The 18,293-nt window shown below is 53.9% G+C and overlaps 1 protein-coding gene across 1 annotated transcript; it reads left to right on the top strand.

Annotated features, from left to right (window-relative positions):
• The first annotated feature begins 577 nt into the window (after positions 1-577).
• On the top strand, positions 578-14,316 carry Tnfaip2 (TNF alpha induced protein 2). Its single transcript, XM_076921098.1, has 12 exons — positions 578-877; positions 3,181-3,535; positions 3,751-4,381; positions 6,177-6,291; positions 6,408-6,530; positions 6,706-6,806; positions 7,410-7,508; positions 7,924-8,047; positions 8,821-8,943; positions 9,175-9,330; positions 9,469-9,590; positions 14,025-14,316. The coding sequence occupies exons 2-12, from the start codon at positions 3,196-3,198 to the stop codon at positions 14,164-14,166; spliced, it is 2,076 nt and encodes a 691-aa protein (XP_076777213.1). The 5' UTR covers positions 578-877; positions 3,181-3,195; the 3' UTR covers positions 14,167-14,316.
• Positions 14,317-18,293: the final 3,977 nt, after the last annotated feature.

The raw sequence follows: 18,293 nt of genomic DNA, 5'->3' as shown, positions 1-18,293 counted from the left end.
GCCCAGTGCTTAGGCTGGTAGGGAAAGAAGAGAAGGCACAAACAAAAGACGGGGAGGAGCTGAGCTCCAAGTAGAGGCAAAAAAAGAAGCTGGCGTCTAGCAGGGAAATTCCTGAGTGAGCCCATCTTCCAGGGGGCAGAAATTCCTAGGGGGTGAAACATCCCCTGTCTACACTATCCTACAACCCCGACTTCCCCAAGGCAGACCCCGTGAAAAGCCTACCAGAAGGGAGTACAGAGGGTCATGCCCAGCCCCAGAGAAGGAGGCTCCGGTGAAGGCTGTCTGTCATTTCTGTTTGTGTGACCTTGGGGTAAAGATGAAGGCGGACCCCATAACAAGGCGTGGTGATGAGAGGTCTTGAGAGATCCCAGTCCTAGTGGTGTGCCCATCTGCCTTAGGACACCTCCTCCAGGAAGTTTGCCTTCCAGGCTTCCAAGGACACGGGGGTGCTCAAAGCGGTAACAGCGCGTGACAGAGCCGTCGAGGTGGGAGCTGACACTCCCCAGAACTAAGTAGGTGCTAACAGTGTGACGCGGGATAGAGGCTCTGTGCGTGCGCCCCTGCTAGGTAGCCAATCAGAGACCGTGGTGGGACAACGGCTCGCCGCTAAGCGGAACTCGTGGCCCCCCTGATGCCCTTCCCTGCGTACGCATATCGGGACCACTCTTTCCAGGCTTTTGGGAACAGCAAAGTGACCCGGCCCCTCTCTCTACGGGCCCGGCCCCGCCCCCAGCACTGGAATCGGCCGGGCCGAGGCGTCCGCCAGCGGATTTTCCGCGGTTGCGGTTGGTGGAGCAGGCGGAGCCTGGGCGGAGCCTGCGACTATTTTAGGCGGGCTCCTCCAGGGCCCGGACTAAGGCGTCCTGTCCTGGACACAGTAAGTGACCTCTGCTTCGGTGCCTCTGTCCCTACCGCTCTATGTAGCTTCCCTTCCAGTCCTGATACAGAGTGTCGGATAGGATTCCCCGAGAGAATGGCCCTGAGTGGCCAAGGGGACGCGGGAGGGATATTTCGAGGTCCCTTGACCTCCAGCATACCCACTGCTAGGGACGTACAGGCTTCACTCTGAGCCCCTCGCGCCAGGGTCCGGGGTCCCCACGCGCAGCGAAGGGTTCTCTCTGGATAAACACATGGTGTAGGGACGGGGACAAAAGCCAGGGAACCTCAGGTTTACAAAAGCAAGGTTCCAGCATCCCTGTCCAGATGACCTCCTGTGGGGCAAGAGACAGTAGGCTGCAAAACCAGTGCGATTCTCCGTGGATTCACTGCGGAGTCTGAGGGAGGTGACACCAGCCAGCCACCAGATGCAGCCAACCCATGTGCCTCTGAGACCCTTTCGTGCCTCAGTGGGCCCTGGCTTGGTGATGCTTTAAACAGCATTTCATCACTCCTGCCATCTCACCCGGCTGCAGTCAGGGATACAGGGCACTGTACATCCCATCCAGTGTCAATTTCCTGGCTTGTGATTTTGCCGCATCCTCTGAGCAGCACTGGGAATAGGAGTAAGCAGGAGGGCTCGTCCTCATTTTACAAACGGGAAAAAGGGGGACCTGCTGAGGAAGGGTGGTGTTTAGCTCTAATACTGGGGAGAGGTGTAGCTGAGCCCACCGCTGCTCCTCCCCCATGTAACAATAGCCTCTGACACTGAAGGGCAACTGGGGCCAAACATTCAGGCCAGCAGCTCCATCAGCTACGCCAGCCCTTGTGGGTGTTTGCCATGCAAGTGGGATAGGTTGGCACGGGTATTAAAATTTCCTGGTCCCATCTCAGCCCTCACGAGGTTAAAGAGAGGGGGCTCTCTCTGTTCAAGGCACCTGGCAAGGGTGATAAGGGCTGGGGCAGAGGAGTCGAGGCTTCCTGTCCAATCAGGGTGCTCTACCCATGCCCCAGTTATGAGATAAGCCCCTCAGGAAATGGACCTGGGCAGTTGAGCTGGTGGATAAGAGAAGCTGTGGGAAGGAGCCCTTAGAGTCGGCTGTGCTTGGGGCAAGCACCTCCCCGCCCCGCAATTTCCTGTTCTCCTTTGTGATGGTGGGTCTTCCCACTTGCCTTACCCGAGCTGTTCCTGGATCACTCCAGGTCATTTTGATGAATTGAAACTACAGCTTAGGGTTTTTATTCTTGAGGGATGGGGCAGGAAGGCCACCTCCTGGTAAAGGGTCACATTGTTTACCAGAGAGACCCTGCTCCTATCTGCTTCCCTCCCTCCAGGCTAGTCATGCATCCTCTGGTGGTCTTCCTCTTCCTCGCTCTGACAATCCATATACAGTAGGGAATGTGGATGCCTGAGAAAAGCCAGTCCCTTTGAGGGAGATGTCCGACCTCCAAGCTCAAGCTAGTGACCACAAGATTATTTTAAGCTAAATAACATACTTGCTGGGGAGACAAGGGATGGGATGGGCACCCAGGAAGGGAGGGGAAACAGAAGGCTTTGTGAAATTGCATCACTCCATTTGGAAACAAGCAGGGTAAGCTGCAAACCAGACAGTGTGGGTTCCATACTCAAGTTGCTGTGTGACCTTAGGAAGGCCTATGCTTTGCTTACATGTAAAAGGTTACCTGAGGTCATTTGCCCAGGGTCTGAAGTGTGACCCCCTAATCCTAAACCAGCATAACATAAGGGACAATCTCTGCTCCTCTTGCGGTCCCAGGACAACAGCCGTATCTTTGCTTGTGGTATATTTTTGTGACCCCAAAGCTAAATAAGATCAATGAAAGGCAGAGGGAGGAGGCGGAGCCTGGTCCCAGGAAAGGTGCTGCTAGGCTTTGTGACTACTGCATCACTAGGAACTTTTAGACCCGTTCTTGCTGTCTTAAGGACTAGCAACCTGTGTCCTGTCTCCTCCCGAGTCTGATGGAGTCAGAGAGGTACTCACTTCTCATGGCCATTTTCCTCCAGGAGGCTGCACTGTCAAGGGAAGGTTTACCCAGGTGCAGAGGCTGCCCCCTCAGCCTGGAAGCTCTGGAGCCTCCAGTCTCTACCTTGCCTAGGGAGACAAACTGTGAGCACTACAGTTCTCATGGCCAAGGAGGGAGAAGGGTTGGGGACCAGGAGTTAAGGGGTTCTGGTGTTTTTACAAGAGAAAACAGACAGAACACTGTAAGGGCTGTGAGCTGCTACACACTCGGGGGCATACACTGTGACCTCTGGTGTCTTCACTTTCCATCTCCAACCTGCAGGCCTGAGCCGGGGTGATGCTGAAGATGGTGACTTTCTTCCAAGGGCTTCCAGGCCAGCAGTCTGTGCCAGGGACCCTAGACTTCGCTGGAAGCCCCCCAAAGCCACGCTCCACATCCGAGGCAGAATCAGAGACCTCCATGTCTGAGGCTTCCTCTGAGGACCTGATGCCATCCCAGGAGGCTCCCGATGGGGAGGAGGAGTCTTCGAAGAAGAAGGAGAAGAAGTCCAAAGGCCTGGCCAACATGTTCAGTGTCTTCACCAAAGGGAAAAAGAAAAAAAAGGACCAGCCCAGATTATCAGATCCGGAAGTGCAGCCCAAGTCCAGGCCCGAGTTAGATGGTCCACTGCCCACAGGTAGGCTGTGGCCGCAGCTGGGGCTGGAGCAGAACGAATGAGTTGGTCCAGGTTTGGGCAGTGTAGGGGACTCGTAAGCCATTCGGCCAGGACAGTGGGCAGGTGAGACAGCTAAGCGAGTCATCAGTCTGGGAGAGGGGGCTCTCTGCTTCGGTCCTGTCTGGGACATTGGCTCTGGGGTGTCTGTCGGCCTGACGCGGATTTCTGCCTTTCAGTGGAGGAGCTCAAGGAGGCCCTGGAGCGCGGGCGGCTGGAGGTGGCTTGGCAGGTGCTGGCGTTGGAGCGGCAGCTCGAGGCTGCTGCGGTGGCGGGTGGCACGAGCGACGAGGAGCTGGTGTGGCGGCAGAGCAAGGTGGAGGCGCTGTACGTGCTGCTGCGCGACCAGGTGCTCGGGGTGCTGCGGCGGCCGCTGGAGGTGGCGTCCGAGCGTCTGAGCCAGGCGCTGGCCGTGGTGTCGCAGGAGGAGCTGGAGGACCGTCGGGCGTCTGGGGGACCCTTGGCGGCCGCACTGGAGGCCACGCGCCCGCGGCGATGGCTGCAGCTGTGGAGGGGCGTCGTGGCAGAGGTGGCAGCGGAGCGTCTGGACGCGCAGCCCTCCACGGTGCCCGAGGGCCGCTCCGAGGCCGAGAGCAGGTTCCTGCATATGGGCCGCACCATGAAGGAGGACCTGGAGGTGGTGGTGGAGCGGCTGAAACCTCTGTTCCCCGACGAGTTCCAGGTTGTGCACACCTATGCCCAGAGTTACCACGAACACTTCGCGTCCCACCTGTGCACCTTGGCGCAGTTCGAGCTGTGTGAAAGGGACACCTACTTGCTGCTGCTCTGGGTGCAGAACCTCTATCCCAAGTGAGCAATGCTAGTGGATGGGATGTGTCCCCTCAGCAGGGAGGGGTGCTGAGACAGCAGAGTGAGACACTTGAGCTGAAAGCCATCTTTGGGGTGAAGGGAGCGAGTTGGGAATTGTGCCCAGCAGGTTAGCTTTGCACTGCTATTTTCTGGACCTTTCCCATTCTGTGGTTGGGGAAAGGGAAGCACAGAAAACAGACTCTGTTATTCGTTCTCTAGGAGGCCTGCCCTGCTCAGCAGAACAGGGATGACATAGTAGGAGAGGCTGTGACAGACACATGGAGACACAGGGGAGGCCAGAGCACATGGCTTGAGAAGAGACCTGGTCTGGGGGAGTCAGGCAGTCTTTATGTATTGAGTCAGTCCACATTTTAATGGGTGTATAGTCAAGCAGGGAGGGGACAGAACATTCTAGGAAGGAGTGGGGAGACCAGCATTCCAGACAAGGGGAGTGACCTGCAGGCAGCTGAGCTGAGGTGGTGTGTCTCAACAGCCCCAAGCCAGAGAGGTAGCAACAGTGGAGAAGCATTAGGTATCCCTCTCGAGAAGCCTGTCAGATAGAGTCACCCTGGGAGCCCATTGAGATCTGATCACCTCAGGAAGGAGGCTGTGCCAAAGGTGAGCAGTTGGCACTCAGCTGGGTTGAGCCTCTGGCATCTTTTGATTGGCCCAGACTCCATGGATCCCAGAGCGTGCCTATCATCCACACCGTCTGACAGAGAGTGACTTATGGAAATGTCTTGGCACTAGAGACCAGGGATGCTTACTGATTCCTCAGACCTGAGTGTAAAGTCTGCAGAAGGAAAGGCTGGTCAGCGTGGGCAGTGTGTGAACAGTTTGTTTGGTGCTGAGTCAGCCTCCTGGGAGGGGGCAGGGGGGAGGAGCAGAGAAAGGACACCACGGGGTGGTAGGTGAAGAGCCAGCAGGACACAGGGAAAATAGGCAGGGACTTCCGAAGATAGCTGGGCCCTGATGTAGTTCCTGCTGATTTGTCCTGACTCACCAGGAAGTGCCAGGCACTCATACCCCTGCCTCATCACCTTCCTGCCTCTGTGATATTCTGGGGTCTCCTGACTTGGGGTGTAGCTGCAAAGCAGGAAGCTAAGGCTAGCCTGAACAAGGGAGGCATGTTGAGGCCCAGGAGGATCAAAGGTGTGTTTCAATACATCCAACTGCTGAAGGGCACAGAGAGGGTCCTTCTTGGGTTCTAGGCAAACAAAGGGCCTTTAGGAAGTGCCAGGGCTGGGCAGGTCCCCTGGGAACTCTGGGCCACTTTGAGGCACCAAAAAAAAAAGCTCCATGGAGCCGTTCCAGGGCAGCCCTTCTTGTTCAGCTACTGAGGGTGACCTGGTAGGAGTGATAAGACTGGCTTGCAGGGCCAGTGGGGTCAGAAGCTGAGCTGTATCTGTGTAAAAGGGAAGGCCCAGTAGATAGAAAGATCAGATTTGAAAGCTGTTTCCCGGGTGAAGGCATTGTTGGTGGCCAGGTCAGAAGCAGAGGGAAGGAGGAAGCTCCTTCAGTGAGCTGGGCAAGGGAGGATGCGGGCTGGGGGGAGGGGGGGCAGGGCAACCTCCAGGCTAGTTTAAAGCAGGAGTAGATGGGGAAGGGGTAAGAAGATGCAGGATGACTTCAACCTGAACTAAACTGACTGTGGTCTTACATAAAGATCTACCTCCACTCTTCCCCCCCCCAGGGGGACTCAGAAGCTGAGAGGTGTCTGCCTAGGCAGTGGACTAATCTGCAGGGATGCTGCTGGCTGAGCTGCGTTCTCATGCCAGTGTCTCTCTGCCCGCAGTGATATTCTGAACAGCCCCAAGTTGGCACAGGAGCTTCAAGGTGTCGGGCTTGGGAGCCTGCTGCCTCTAAAGCAGATCAGATTGCTTGAGGCCATGTTCCTGTCCAATGAGGTGGTGAGTCCAAACGTTAAGGGTGGGGCCAGGGAGGGCTCCCAGAGTGTGACAGAGGCTTCTGAATGAGCTTAGGACGACAGGCTTAGTGCTCCTGTGACCTGTATCTTCTCCCCTAGACCAATGTGAAGCTGCTCATGACCCGAGCTTTGGAGCTAGAGTCTCAGCGCTGGGCTCAGGATGTGGCTCCCCAGAGCTTGGATGGCCACTGTCACAGTGAGCTGGCCATCGATATTCTCCAGGTACCATGAACTGTTCCCTCAGGCCCATGGTGCACAGGGACAGCCACAGCTTTGACGGGGAGGGGGCGACCTCAGGGCTCCAGCCCCAAGTTCCAGCATGCACATCCTCCCATGCTTCGCCTCTGCCCAGTCCAGAGGAGGACATTATGCTATGCTCACCCGCTGCTCCCTGCAGATCATTTCACAAGGCCAGACCAAGGCTGAGAACATCACTTCTGACGTTGGGATGCAGATAAAGCAGTTGCTCCTAGTGGAGCTGGCTGCCCTGCTGAGGAGGTAGGTGTGTCTACAGCACACAGAGGACCCAGAACCAATGAGTCCATGGTCCCCCTTGTGCTTAGGGTGGGGGAATCCAAGCTATGTCAGTCCTTTCCTGCCCTTGTCAAATACAGCGCAGGGTCCTCTGACGCTCCCCAAGTCTGGAGCAGCACAGCCTCCAGTAGGGTGGCCTCCACAGGGAGTTGGCACCTCCTGACTACTTCATCAGCAAAGCTCCCTGGCCAGAGCAGTTTGTAGCTTCAAAGAAGACACACTGAGGGATGGAGGCTCCTGCTACCCCTTCCCATGACACCCTCAGAATTCACTTGTTTTCCTCCCCATTTCTGAGAGCACCATCTGCCTACAATGACACCCTTTGGCCTCCCAGATACAGAGAGGGACTGGGGAAGAGGAGGGATCTGGGAAAAGAATGCAGACCCCCGAGTCAGGCAGCACTTTCTCATACACCCCAGTGGGGCCCTGGCTCCTCTGGCCTCAGGTTTGGCAACTTGTAATATGATGTTTAGGAGCTTGTGGCCCTTCCCAGCAACCCGCAGACCAAGGGAGTGGCTTGTATTGTCTTGGTACTGCTCCTGAAGGTGCCCCTTCTGGTTTTGTCAGCTACCAGCGCACCTTTGACGAGTTTCTAGAGAAAAGCAAACTCCTGAGAAATTATAGAGCCAACATCATCGCCAACATCAACAACTGCCTGTCCTTCCGGTGAGAGCGCTGGGCAGATGTGCCTGATGGGAAGACAGGACAGATGGGAGGTGGAGCAAGGGGGGGCAGAATTAAGGGTCACAAGGCTGCGAGGAAATGACTGGGCCTGGAGAGGCCACAGCAAAGGGGTGGGGTGCTGAAGGAGTCACAGGATGCAATTGGCTTATTTATTAGTTTAGCCTTATGATAAAACTGTGAAGCAGAACACAGACTAAGGGTGGAGAGCTGAAGGTTTGCCAAGGGCAGAAGGGGATGTACCTGGGGCATACATGGGAAGACTGGATCCCGAAGGGAACAGGGGACTACTGAGCCTCCGAGAGCAAAGCCCTAACTAATGTAGGAGGACTCGTCCAACCAAGGGCCAATGCACAATGCTGTAGGCTGAGCAGGCTGTCACCACCTCCTCCCGTTCCAGGACTTCCGTGGAGCAGAGGTGGCAGATACCTCACGATTCTCTGAACCGCCTGGTGGAGCCTTTGAAAGACCTCAAGGCTCGCGGCTTTGACGCCCTGCTCCAGAACCTATTCTCAGACCTGAAGGTATCAGGAGCCCCATTCTCCCCTGCCTCCCCCCTGAAGCCCCCACAGGAGGGAAGGCAGGAAGGGGGTGGTAGAAGCTTCCCCCACTGTGCCTCAGACCTGTGGGAGGCACAGCTGGGCAGATACAGTGTTGCTGGGGCTGTCCAAGTGACGCCCCCTGCTGCCCCCTGAAAGGCTCTCTGGCTGACCCACCTCACATCCTGACTTTACCTTGGCCTGGAAGGGTCACAGGTCTGGGAGCATCTGGGGGAAGACGGAGTCCCTCTCCACTCCATTCCTGGCTCCCAGTTCCTGGAGCTCAAGACCTTTGCTTAGCTAGATTCCATCTTGGGGGTGGGATGGGGGGGGTAGTCAGAAAGCATAGGAGAGGTTCCCTGCTCAGCCTCAGGGCTGGAGGTGCAAAGCATGGCCAGTGGGTAAGGAAAGCCCATAGGATGACCCTGGATGCCCTGAGACAGGGCTCAGCCCAGCCAAGCACAAGGCCTTGTTTATGCAGGAATTTATTTATTTAAGAAGGAGGCAGTGGAAAAGACCTCGGGGCTGCAGACAGGCTCATTTTGGCTCTCCCGAGCCACAGCTGGGTGACCTTGGAAGAGGGGTACACACAGACTGCCTCTGCTTCCGATCTGAGGGCAGGGACCTGACAGCCAGCCAGCTCCTGGAAAGCCCTTGGGACCCCTGCTGGTCATGAGTGTCTATGTGAGGGTGTCTGCGCTTAGCCGCCCTTCCTTTCTGGGAGTGACCAGACATCCTGCCTCTCTCGCCTGTCCCAGCCGCTGTTTAAGAAGTTCACACAGACCCGCTGGGCAAAGCCAGTTGAGACCCTGGAGGAAATCATCACTACTGTAGGCGTCAGCCTGCCTGAATTCTCAGAGCTGCAGGACTGTTTCCGGGAGGTGAGGACTGGGGATTGGGGAAGTCTGGACACCCATGCTAACTAGCAGTGTTTACACCCTACATCCATATGTGCTCACACATGCACGCAGAAATGCAGACACCCATGTGTACACGTTTGCCTCTATGAACCCCTGGGTTTTGCCTTGGAAGCTTCAATCCAGGGGAGGAGATGGGCCCCTAGGGGTAGGTGTCAGTGAATAGCTCACTCTCTCTGGCTTCTGCCTGCCCAGGAGCTCATGGAGGCCGTGCACCTGCACCTGGTGAAGGAGTACATCGTCCGCCTCAGCAAACGGCGCCTGGTCCTCAAGACGGCCGAGCAGCAGCAGCAGCTGGCAAGACACATCCTCACCAACGCAGAGACCATTCAGCATTTCTGCACTGAGAATGTGAGCACCCCCACCCACCTCGAGAGCCCTGGACAACCCCAAAGGGCCTCTCCAAGCCTGGGCAGCCACTGCTCGAAGTCTATCCTAGTGTCCCTGGGGGACAGGGACATCATCCTTCAACCAGCCCTCTTCCTGCAGGGCTCCACTGCAACCTGGCTGCACCCTGCCCTCCCTACGATTGCTGAGATTATTCGCCTGCAAGATCCCAGTGCCATTAAGATCGAGGTGGCCACGTATGCCACTTGGTACCCCGACTTCAGGTAAGTGCTAGAAGCTCTCAGGAAACAGCTTGTCAGGTTCCACCATGATCTGAGCATGCTGGGACTAGAGTCTCCTCATGACCACCAAGGTTAAGGCTCCATCAAGGTGGGGTTATGATGTCTGACCTATACTAGGTGCTGACTTCTTGCCAGATATACTGTGCTAGGAACTCGAGCCTTTGACATTATCAGAGCCCATAAAGGTCGGCACCATTTATCGTTTGCAGCTGAGGCCTAGGGAGCTAAGGGAACATGACAGAGATGGTGTAACTAGTCGCGGCAAGGTCAGGTAGCACAGTCCACCACTCATGCTGAGCCTTATGTGATGGTGCTGTTCAACAAGGAACGTGAGACCTGGATCTATCGCCTGGAGGTGACTGCGTCTTGCTCCCTCGTGTTCCTGTTAAGGACCTGGTGAGGACCCGGTGAACCATGGACAGTATTCCTTCCTAGGCCAGGTTCTCTGATAGGAAGATTTGAATTGCTCTTGACTCAGGTTGACCTAACTTAGCCTAGTCTGGCAGCGGCTGACCCACTCCACCTGTTCCTCTATCCCAGCTGACCCACTCCACCTGTTCATCTATCCCAGCTGACCCACTCCACCTGTTCATCTATCCCAGCTGACCCACTCCACCTGTTCCTCTATCCCAGCTGACCCACTCCACCTGTTCATCTATCCCAGCTGACCCACTCCACCTGTTCATCTATCCCAGCTGACCCACTCCACCTGTTCATCTATCCCAGCTGACCCACTCCACCTGTTCCTCTATCCCAGCTGACCCACTCCACCTGTTCCTCTATCCCAGCTGACCCACTCCACCTGTTCCTCTATCCCAGCTGACCCACTCCACCTGTTCATCTATCCCAGCTGACCCACTCCACCTGTTCATCTATCCCAGCTGACCCACTCCACCTGTTCATCTATCCCAGCTGACCCACTCCACCTGTTCATCTATCCCAGCTGACCCACTCCACCTGTTCCTCTATCCCAGCTGACCCACTCCACCTGTTCATCTATCCCAGCTGACCCATTCCACCTGTTCATCTATCCCAGCTGACCCACTCCACCTGTTTGTTCATCTGTCTACATATATTGACCTATACATACACAAGCCCCCATCCACCTATCTACTGATCCATCCACTAGTTTATGTGCTTACCTACTCTCCTGTCACCCACATATCTATCTATCTATCTATCTATCTATCTATCTATCTATCTATCTACTCACTCCCCTGTGTAGTTGTCTATCTGTCCTCTGCTTACCCACCTATCCACTCTTCTGTTGTTCTGTCCATCCTTCCAGTTACCTATCCATCTTCTGCTCACTCCCAACCTGTCTACCCATCCATCTGTTCATCTGTCCATCCATCCATCCATCCATCCATCCACCTTTCCATAGTTACCCATCCATCCATCTGTCCATCCTTTCATGCAGTTACCCATCTATCATCTGTCCATCTGTTCATCCATCCACCCACCCATAAACCATCTACCCATCCATCCATCTATCCATCCATCCATCCATCCATCTGTCCATCCTTTCATGCAGTTACCCATCTATCATCTGTCCATCTGTTCATCCATCCACCCACCCATAAACCATCTACCCATCCATCCATCTATCCATCTATCTGTTCACCCTTCCACCCATCTATCCATCTGTCCATCCATCCATTTATTCATCTATCCATTCATCCTTTCATGCAGTTACTCATCCATCCATCTGTCCATTTATCCATTCATCCACCCTTTCATCCATCCATCCACCCATCCATCCATCCATTCACCTTTCCATGCAATTACCCATCCATCCATCTGTCCATCCTTCCATGCAGTTACCCATCCATCCATCTGTCCATCTGTTCATCCATCCACCCACCCATAATCCATCTACCCATCCATCCATCTATCCATCCATCCATCCATCCATCCATCCATCTGTTCATCTATCCATTCATCCTTCCAAGCAGTTACCCATCTATCTGTCCATTTATCCATTCATCCACCCTTTTATCCATCCATCCATCCACCCATCATCCATCCATCCATCCATCCACCTTTCCATCCATTCATTCATCCACCCACCTTTCCATCCATTCATTTATCCACCCACCCTTTCATCTTTTCATCCACCCATCCATCCATCCATTCATCCATCCACCCATCCACCCATCCATCCACACATCCATCCATCCATCCATCCATCCATCTATTTATTCACCTACCCTTCCATCCATCCATCCATCCACCCTTCCATCCATCTATTTATCCATCTACCCTTCCACCCATCCATCCTTCCATCCATCCATTCATCCATCCATCCATCCATCCATCCTTCCATCCATCCACCCATCCTTCCATCCATCCACCCATCCATCCTTCCATCCATTCATCCACCCACCCATCCATCCATTCTTCCATCCATCCATCCATCCATCCATCCACCCATCCATCCTTCCATTCATCCATCCACCCATCCATCCATTCTTCCATCTATCCATCCATCTATCCATCCATCCATCCTTCCATTTACCCATCCATTCATCCATCCATTCATCCACCCACCCACCCATCCATCCTTCCATCCATCCATCCATCCATCCACCCATCCATCCATGCATCCATCCATCCACCCATCTACCCACCCACCCACCCATCCATCCTTCCATCCATCCATCCATTCATCCACCCACCCATCCATCCATTCTTCCATCCATCCATTCATCCACCCACCCATCCATCCATTCTTCCATCCATCCATCCATCCACCCATCCATCCTTCCATTCATCCATCCACCCTTCCATGCAGTTGCCCATCCATCCTTTCATCCATCCATCCATCCTTCCATGCAGTTGCCCATCCATCCTTCCACCCATCCATCCATCCTTCCATGCAGTTGCCCATCCATCCTTCCATCCATCCATCCATTCTTCCATGCAGTTGCCCATCCATCCTTCCACCCATCCATCCATCCTTCCATGCAATTGCCCATCCATCCTTCCATCCATCCATCCATCCTTCCATGCAGTTGCCCATCCATCCTTCCATCCATCCATCCATCCTTCCATGCAGTTGCCCATCCATCCTTCCACCCATCCATCCATCCTTCCATGCAGTTGCCCATCCATCCTTCCACCCATCCATCCATCCTTCCATGCAGTTGCCCATCCATCCTTCCATCCATCCATCCATCCTTCCATGCAGTTGCCCATCCATCCTTCCATCCATCCATCCATCCTTCCATGCAGTTGCCCATCCATCCTTCCACCCATCCATCTATCCTTCCATGCAGTTGCCCATCCATCCTTCCATCCATCCATCCTTCCATCCATCCATCTACCCATCCATCCATCCATCTTTCCACCCATCCATCCATCCACCCATCCATCCTTCCACCCATCCACCCATCCACCCATCCATCCTTCCACACATCCATCCATCCTTCCATGCAGTTGCCCATCCATCCTTCCATCCATTCATCCACCCACCCATCCATCCATTCTTCCATCCATCCATCCATCCATCCATCCATCCACCCATCCATCCATCCATCCTTCCATCCATCCATCCACCCTTCCATGCAGTTGCCCATCCATCCATCCTTCCACCCATCCATCCACCCTTCCATGCAGTTGCCCATCCATCCAACCATCCATCCATCCATCCTTCCACCCATCCATCCTTCCATCCTTCCACCCATCCATCCACCCTTCCATGCAGTTGCCCATCCATCCACCCATCCATCCATCCATCCTTCCACCCATCCATCCTTCCACCCATCCATCCATCCTTCCATGCAGTTGCCCATCCATCCTTCCATCCATCCATCCTTCCACCCATCCATCCTTCCACCCATCCATCCACCCTTCCATGCAGTTGCCCATCCATCCTTACACTCCCATCTACCCACCTGTTCACTTATCCCTCTCTTCTGGTCTCACCGACAGCCATCGATCAGTATTCTAAACACTGGACTCAGTGTGCTCTAGGCTGCAGGATGCAGTGAAGTCCTGGACAAGCTGGGTCTCGGTCCTCTTCCTGTAGCTTACAGCCTGCCGAGGGCTAACCATGGCGAGACAATCAGACAGAAAGAGAAAAATTCCATGTTCTAGAGTTCAATCATCGTGAATTACAGGGACTGCTGACCAGAGAGCGAGTGCAAAGCCACTTAGAGACATGACATTTAGCTGAAACTTAAAGGCTGGGAAGGAGTTGGCCACCTCAGGGGTGTGCAGAGAAACATTCTGGGGTGACACTAGTGCAAATTTAGGGCTGGAGAAGGGAAGAGCCAGGAAGGGCAAAGCTGCCTAATGGGCAGAGCAGCTGGCTGCAGGGTCTGTGACAAGATCTGGGGTCAGGACAGCCAGCAAGGCTGTGAGCACGAGTGTTTGTGACCATGGGGCTGACGGAGTGCACTCTCTCTTTGACAGCAAAGGCCACCTGAACGCCATCCTGGCCATCAAGGGCAATCTACCAAGCAGCGAAGCCAAGGGCATTCGGAACATACTGGACATCAACACAGGAGTGCAGGAGTCTTCTAGGCCCCTGTTCTCACTTATAAAAGTTGCTTAGCTTTTCCAAAGGTCTGATATGCTCATGAGACCCGGGGAACATCAGGCATCACTCTAGTTGGGGGATGCTCAATGTCACCAGCTCCATAGACCCAGACCCCACTGAAGGGAGTTGGCACGTGAGCATGCAAGAGATTTTCCTGTCAATGATTGTTCGTCTTGGGTAGAGTGACCTTTGCCTTTCTACACTGTAGTCTGCCTTGTACTGGTCAGAGTAACACCGTCAGCTCCCTAGGACCAGGGGCAAAGCCTCGTTTATCCCGTTTCCTTCCGCCCAGGGCTGCCATAAGATAGAACTGAAAACAAGGGAGGAAAGAAGAGATAGTATCCGATCTGCGGCCTGGAAGGAGGCTTGTGAAGTGCCAACGACAAAGCTAGACCCTGCAAAGTGACTCCTGGTACCACTTAGCTAGGAGGACTCCCTTATTCGCTCCCCATGGGCTGCCCCTCTGTGTGTATATGTATGTGTTTGGGGAGTGATTCTGGAAGTCTTGGGAGAGCAGGGATCTCCTGGGTTCCCTCAGATTAAATCTTCTCCCATGTAGGAATAAGCCAGGGCATGTAGGGCTGCCTCTGTGGGCCCACCCTGAAGTCTGGTGGGAATGCAGGTGTCTGGTAAGTGCTTTGCTAGCTTCCTGTTGGTGCTGTACCAAATTTCCACAACAAGTGGGTTTGAATTACAACTTTTCCTTCAGCTTTGCAAATTAGAAGTCTGATCCAGGAACTGAAACTGTGGTCAGGGCCCATTTCCAGAAGTCCCAGGGAGAATCATTTCCTGGTCTTCCCCAGTCTTTAGAGGTTACCCACATCTCTTGTCTGAGGCTCTTCTACCTTCAGAGCCAGGGACGGCTGCATATGTCCCTCGTGCCACCACAGCCTCCACTGGTTCAGATCCCACTGTGATTTAGGACCCCTGTGACTGCAATGGATCTCCCCAGAGACTCAGCAGAAGCCTGGATTCCAGCTGCAACATTAGCTCCTGTCACCCAATAGTCACCCTTGGCTATGGGGACCAGTGGATCCCATGGGGTCTACACTGGAAAACAAGAAAGTGGTTTGCCATCAGTGCACCTGCTACTCCACAGACCCTGCTCCTCTCCAGCCATGAAAGCTCTACTCAGCACTGACCCAGCCTTGATTCTTCACAGTTCGAGGCTGGGATTTGAAGCCTCTCCTTTTTCCTCTTCCCCAGGTACTTGCCTTACAGAGCCGGCCATGGTGCCTTTGTATTCTTGTAGATGTTAGCTTGTCAATGACATTAATATTGTTAACATTATTTTTATAGTGTTGATTTTGTATGCACATACTCAGGACAGAATCCAGAGATTTTTTTTTATATAGCTTGATATATAAAACAGATTTCAAAAGTGACTGTGGAGTGGTTTATTTGGAGATGGCAAAGTTGGGGGAGGGACGGAGCTGCCTCTATCAACTTCTTCAGCCTCCTATGTCTGCAAACCCTCTGTCCTCTAGTCCTAGTTCACTGTCACAGTCCTGGCTTCCCAGTTTCTGGGGTCCAGACTATAGTGTCTTTCCCTCCTCCCCCAGATCTAGACTTACTCCTTCACCCCTGCAGGTCTCTTTGCCTAGACCTTGGCAACTGGTCATATTGAGGTTTTGGGCAGAATTGGTGGGAGGGTGAGGTGTAGATTGCCGTTATGTGAACTCCATGTTTGCACTCAGTGAACCAGAAGTTCCTGGTTTATGTGCAGTGGGAAGGCCTCCTCCTCTGCATCCAGGTCTAGACCTAGGATTTGAGACAGAGCAGAGTCTCTAGGGAGTAAGGGAACAGGACAAATCCATTCCACAAAGTTCAAAAATACAGGGGCGTGGTGAGAAATTGGTGCACCCCTCCCAATGTCCCAATGAAGGACACGTGTTTATTTGTGTGTGTGTGTTTGTGTCTGTGTGTCTGTGTGTCTTGCTGGAAAATTCCATGAGATGGCGATGGGATGAATCCCACCAAGAAGAGGGAAGGCAGGTTGGCTGGAGAGCAAAGGAATAGCTGAGGCAGCATCCCTCAGTGCCATACCACCAGCTGCAGACTTGTGCTGGTCTGAGTCTTCCTCACAGAGCCCAGGGAACAGGAATCAGACATTCCTACCATACCTGGGACCTCTCACTAGGATGAGAGGAGACCTCTTGGCTGAAGACCAAGAGGAAGCTAAGCTTCTGGGTCAGATGGTCACACAGCACACTCAGCCCCAAAGTGTCAGGGTGCAAAAGTGGAGGATGGTAGTCCCGGGGTGTCTCCAGTGGTTCCTGGCTCTCCATGACTGTAAGGATCAGCTCCGGCCACTAGCTGCCTTGCCTTCTCCACCAGTCATTTCTCCAGGAAAATCCCATGAGAAACAGAATTTGCCCCAGAAAGGGGAAGTGAGTCATAAGGCTTGGGGACAGAGACTCTTTACATCAGACCTGCCGGCTCCGAATGCTGAGCTGGGGGAGAGGTCACCCTGTATGAGCTCATTGCATCCACCAGGGCCCACATGGAAGGGCTACCTTCCTCAATGCCCACTGTTTCCAGAGGTCCTCACAAACACCAAGTAAGAAAATAGTCAAGGAGAGTTAACAAAGCACGGTATAGTTGAGATGACTCAGGAGAGGTCAGTCGGGCAACCAAGGCCTGGCTAGAAGAGGAGACCGTTGGCTGGAACCCCAGACTTGAGGAGACCCTAGCACGATCTGGACTGAGAGCCACCTGGACAAACTGCGAGCAGCCAGGCTGTAGGGAAAAGGTGGTGGAATTGTGGGGTGAAAGCAAGGCCCAGGGGTGGGGGAGGGGACCCTGTCAGGGAGACAAGCAGTGAGTTAGGCCAGGTTCATCCCAGCTGTAAAGGGAGGATTTAGAGTTTGAAGAGAGGATTTAGTGACTTGTGGCCTGGAGGAACCCCTCAAGGCTGTTGCCTTGAGAATGGGAGGCAGAGAAGAGCCCTGGGAGACATCATAAGGAGGACTGAGTTTTCCCAGGGAAAGAGAAGGGTTAGAGAGGACTCTGACTGCAGACAGAGAGGGCATGTGTTAAAAGCAGTTTATCAGCCTATGGTCTAGAGAGCTACTCCAGATGCGAGGAAGCCTTGGGCTGGGAGCCTGGGAGCCTGGGAGCCTGGGAGCCTGAGAGCCTGGGAGCCTGGGAGCCTGGGAGCCTGGGAGCCTGAGAGCCTGGGAGCCTGGGAGCCTGGGAGCCTGGGAGCCTGGGAGCCTGGGAGCCTGGGAGCCTGGGAGCCTGGGAGCCTGGGAGCCTGAGAGCCTGGGAGCCTGGGGAACATGGAGAAGGACTAAGCCAAACTGAGAAGTCTGCAAAAAGGGATCACGGCTCATTAGAAGACTTGAGTAATGACAGTGCCTGACGTGTTGGGTACCAGGGCTCCTCTCTCACTGCTCTGAGGATATCATGTTGCACAGTCCTGTGGAGTGGGGTTTGAGACTAGTGGACAGATCTCATAACTGGAAGCCAGCTAGACCCTTTCTAGGACTTTATTTGGTCTGTAGGCCAGCAATTGTGTAAAATGACCAATCAGTCACTTCCACTGTTGAAACAAAATACTGGAAACTATCGGAGGGCAACTGGGGTAGTCTCAGCACAACAAAGGACTGTGTGGCTGTGAAAAAGGGAGGGAGGTCCCTCTGTGCTGACTAGAAAACTCAGGTCGTATAATGTTAAGGGGAGAGCATGGCACACAATGATGTGCCATCTTCTGCCTTCAAATAAATGAAATAGGAAGATAAATATACATTAAATCTGTGTGTTGCTGGAGTGATTCCATGATGCAGTCACGTGTAGACGTTGGCATTTTATACTTAAATACTTAATTGAGGGAATGAAAGTTGTTGGGGACTCAGGGATGGAAAGGAGCCATTACATTCCAGTGTAGGATGGTCCAGCCACTGTTAGCATTTGGTTGGGGCAGGTACACCACAGCCTGAGGTTTCTCCAGCCATGTTCAGTGGCTCAAGCACAGACCAGGAGTGATGGAGTCGGGTTCAACTGTTTCTGGAGATCCTACCAGAGAGAGAGCTAAGTTGAAGCATGAAGGGCTAAGGCAGAAGTTCTCATGGAGGAACCATGGGGTCCTAGCAGGCAGGGAGAGTGGGTTATAAAGGGGTCAGGAGTCCTGACAAAGGGAA

This window comes from Arvicanthis niloticus, chromosome 23, assembly GCF_011762505.2.
Source record: "Arvicanthis niloticus isolate mArvNil1 chromosome 23, mArvNil1.pat.X, whole genome shotgun sequence".
NCBI classification, from domain to species: Eukaryota; Metazoa; Chordata; class Mammalia; order Rodentia; family Muridae; genus Arvicanthis; species Arvicanthis niloticus.
The sequence above is the reverse complement of the archived record's forward strand: the minus strand, read 5'-3'. Positions and strand labels throughout refer to the sequence as shown.

Coding starts and splice junctions, on each gene's coding strand:
- Tnfaip2 (XM_076921098.1), top strand. CDS start 3,196: ATGCTGAAGATGGTGACTTTCTTCCAAGGGCTTCCAGGCCAGCAGTCT. Junction 3,536..3,750: donor AGATGGTCCACTGCCCACAG/GTAGGCTGTGGC, acceptor TCTGCCTTTCAG/TGGAGGAGCTCAAGGAGGCC. Junction 4,382..6,176: donor GTGCAGAACCTCTATCCCAA/GTGAGCAATGCT, acceptor CTCTGCCCGCAG/TGATATTCTGAACAGCCCCA.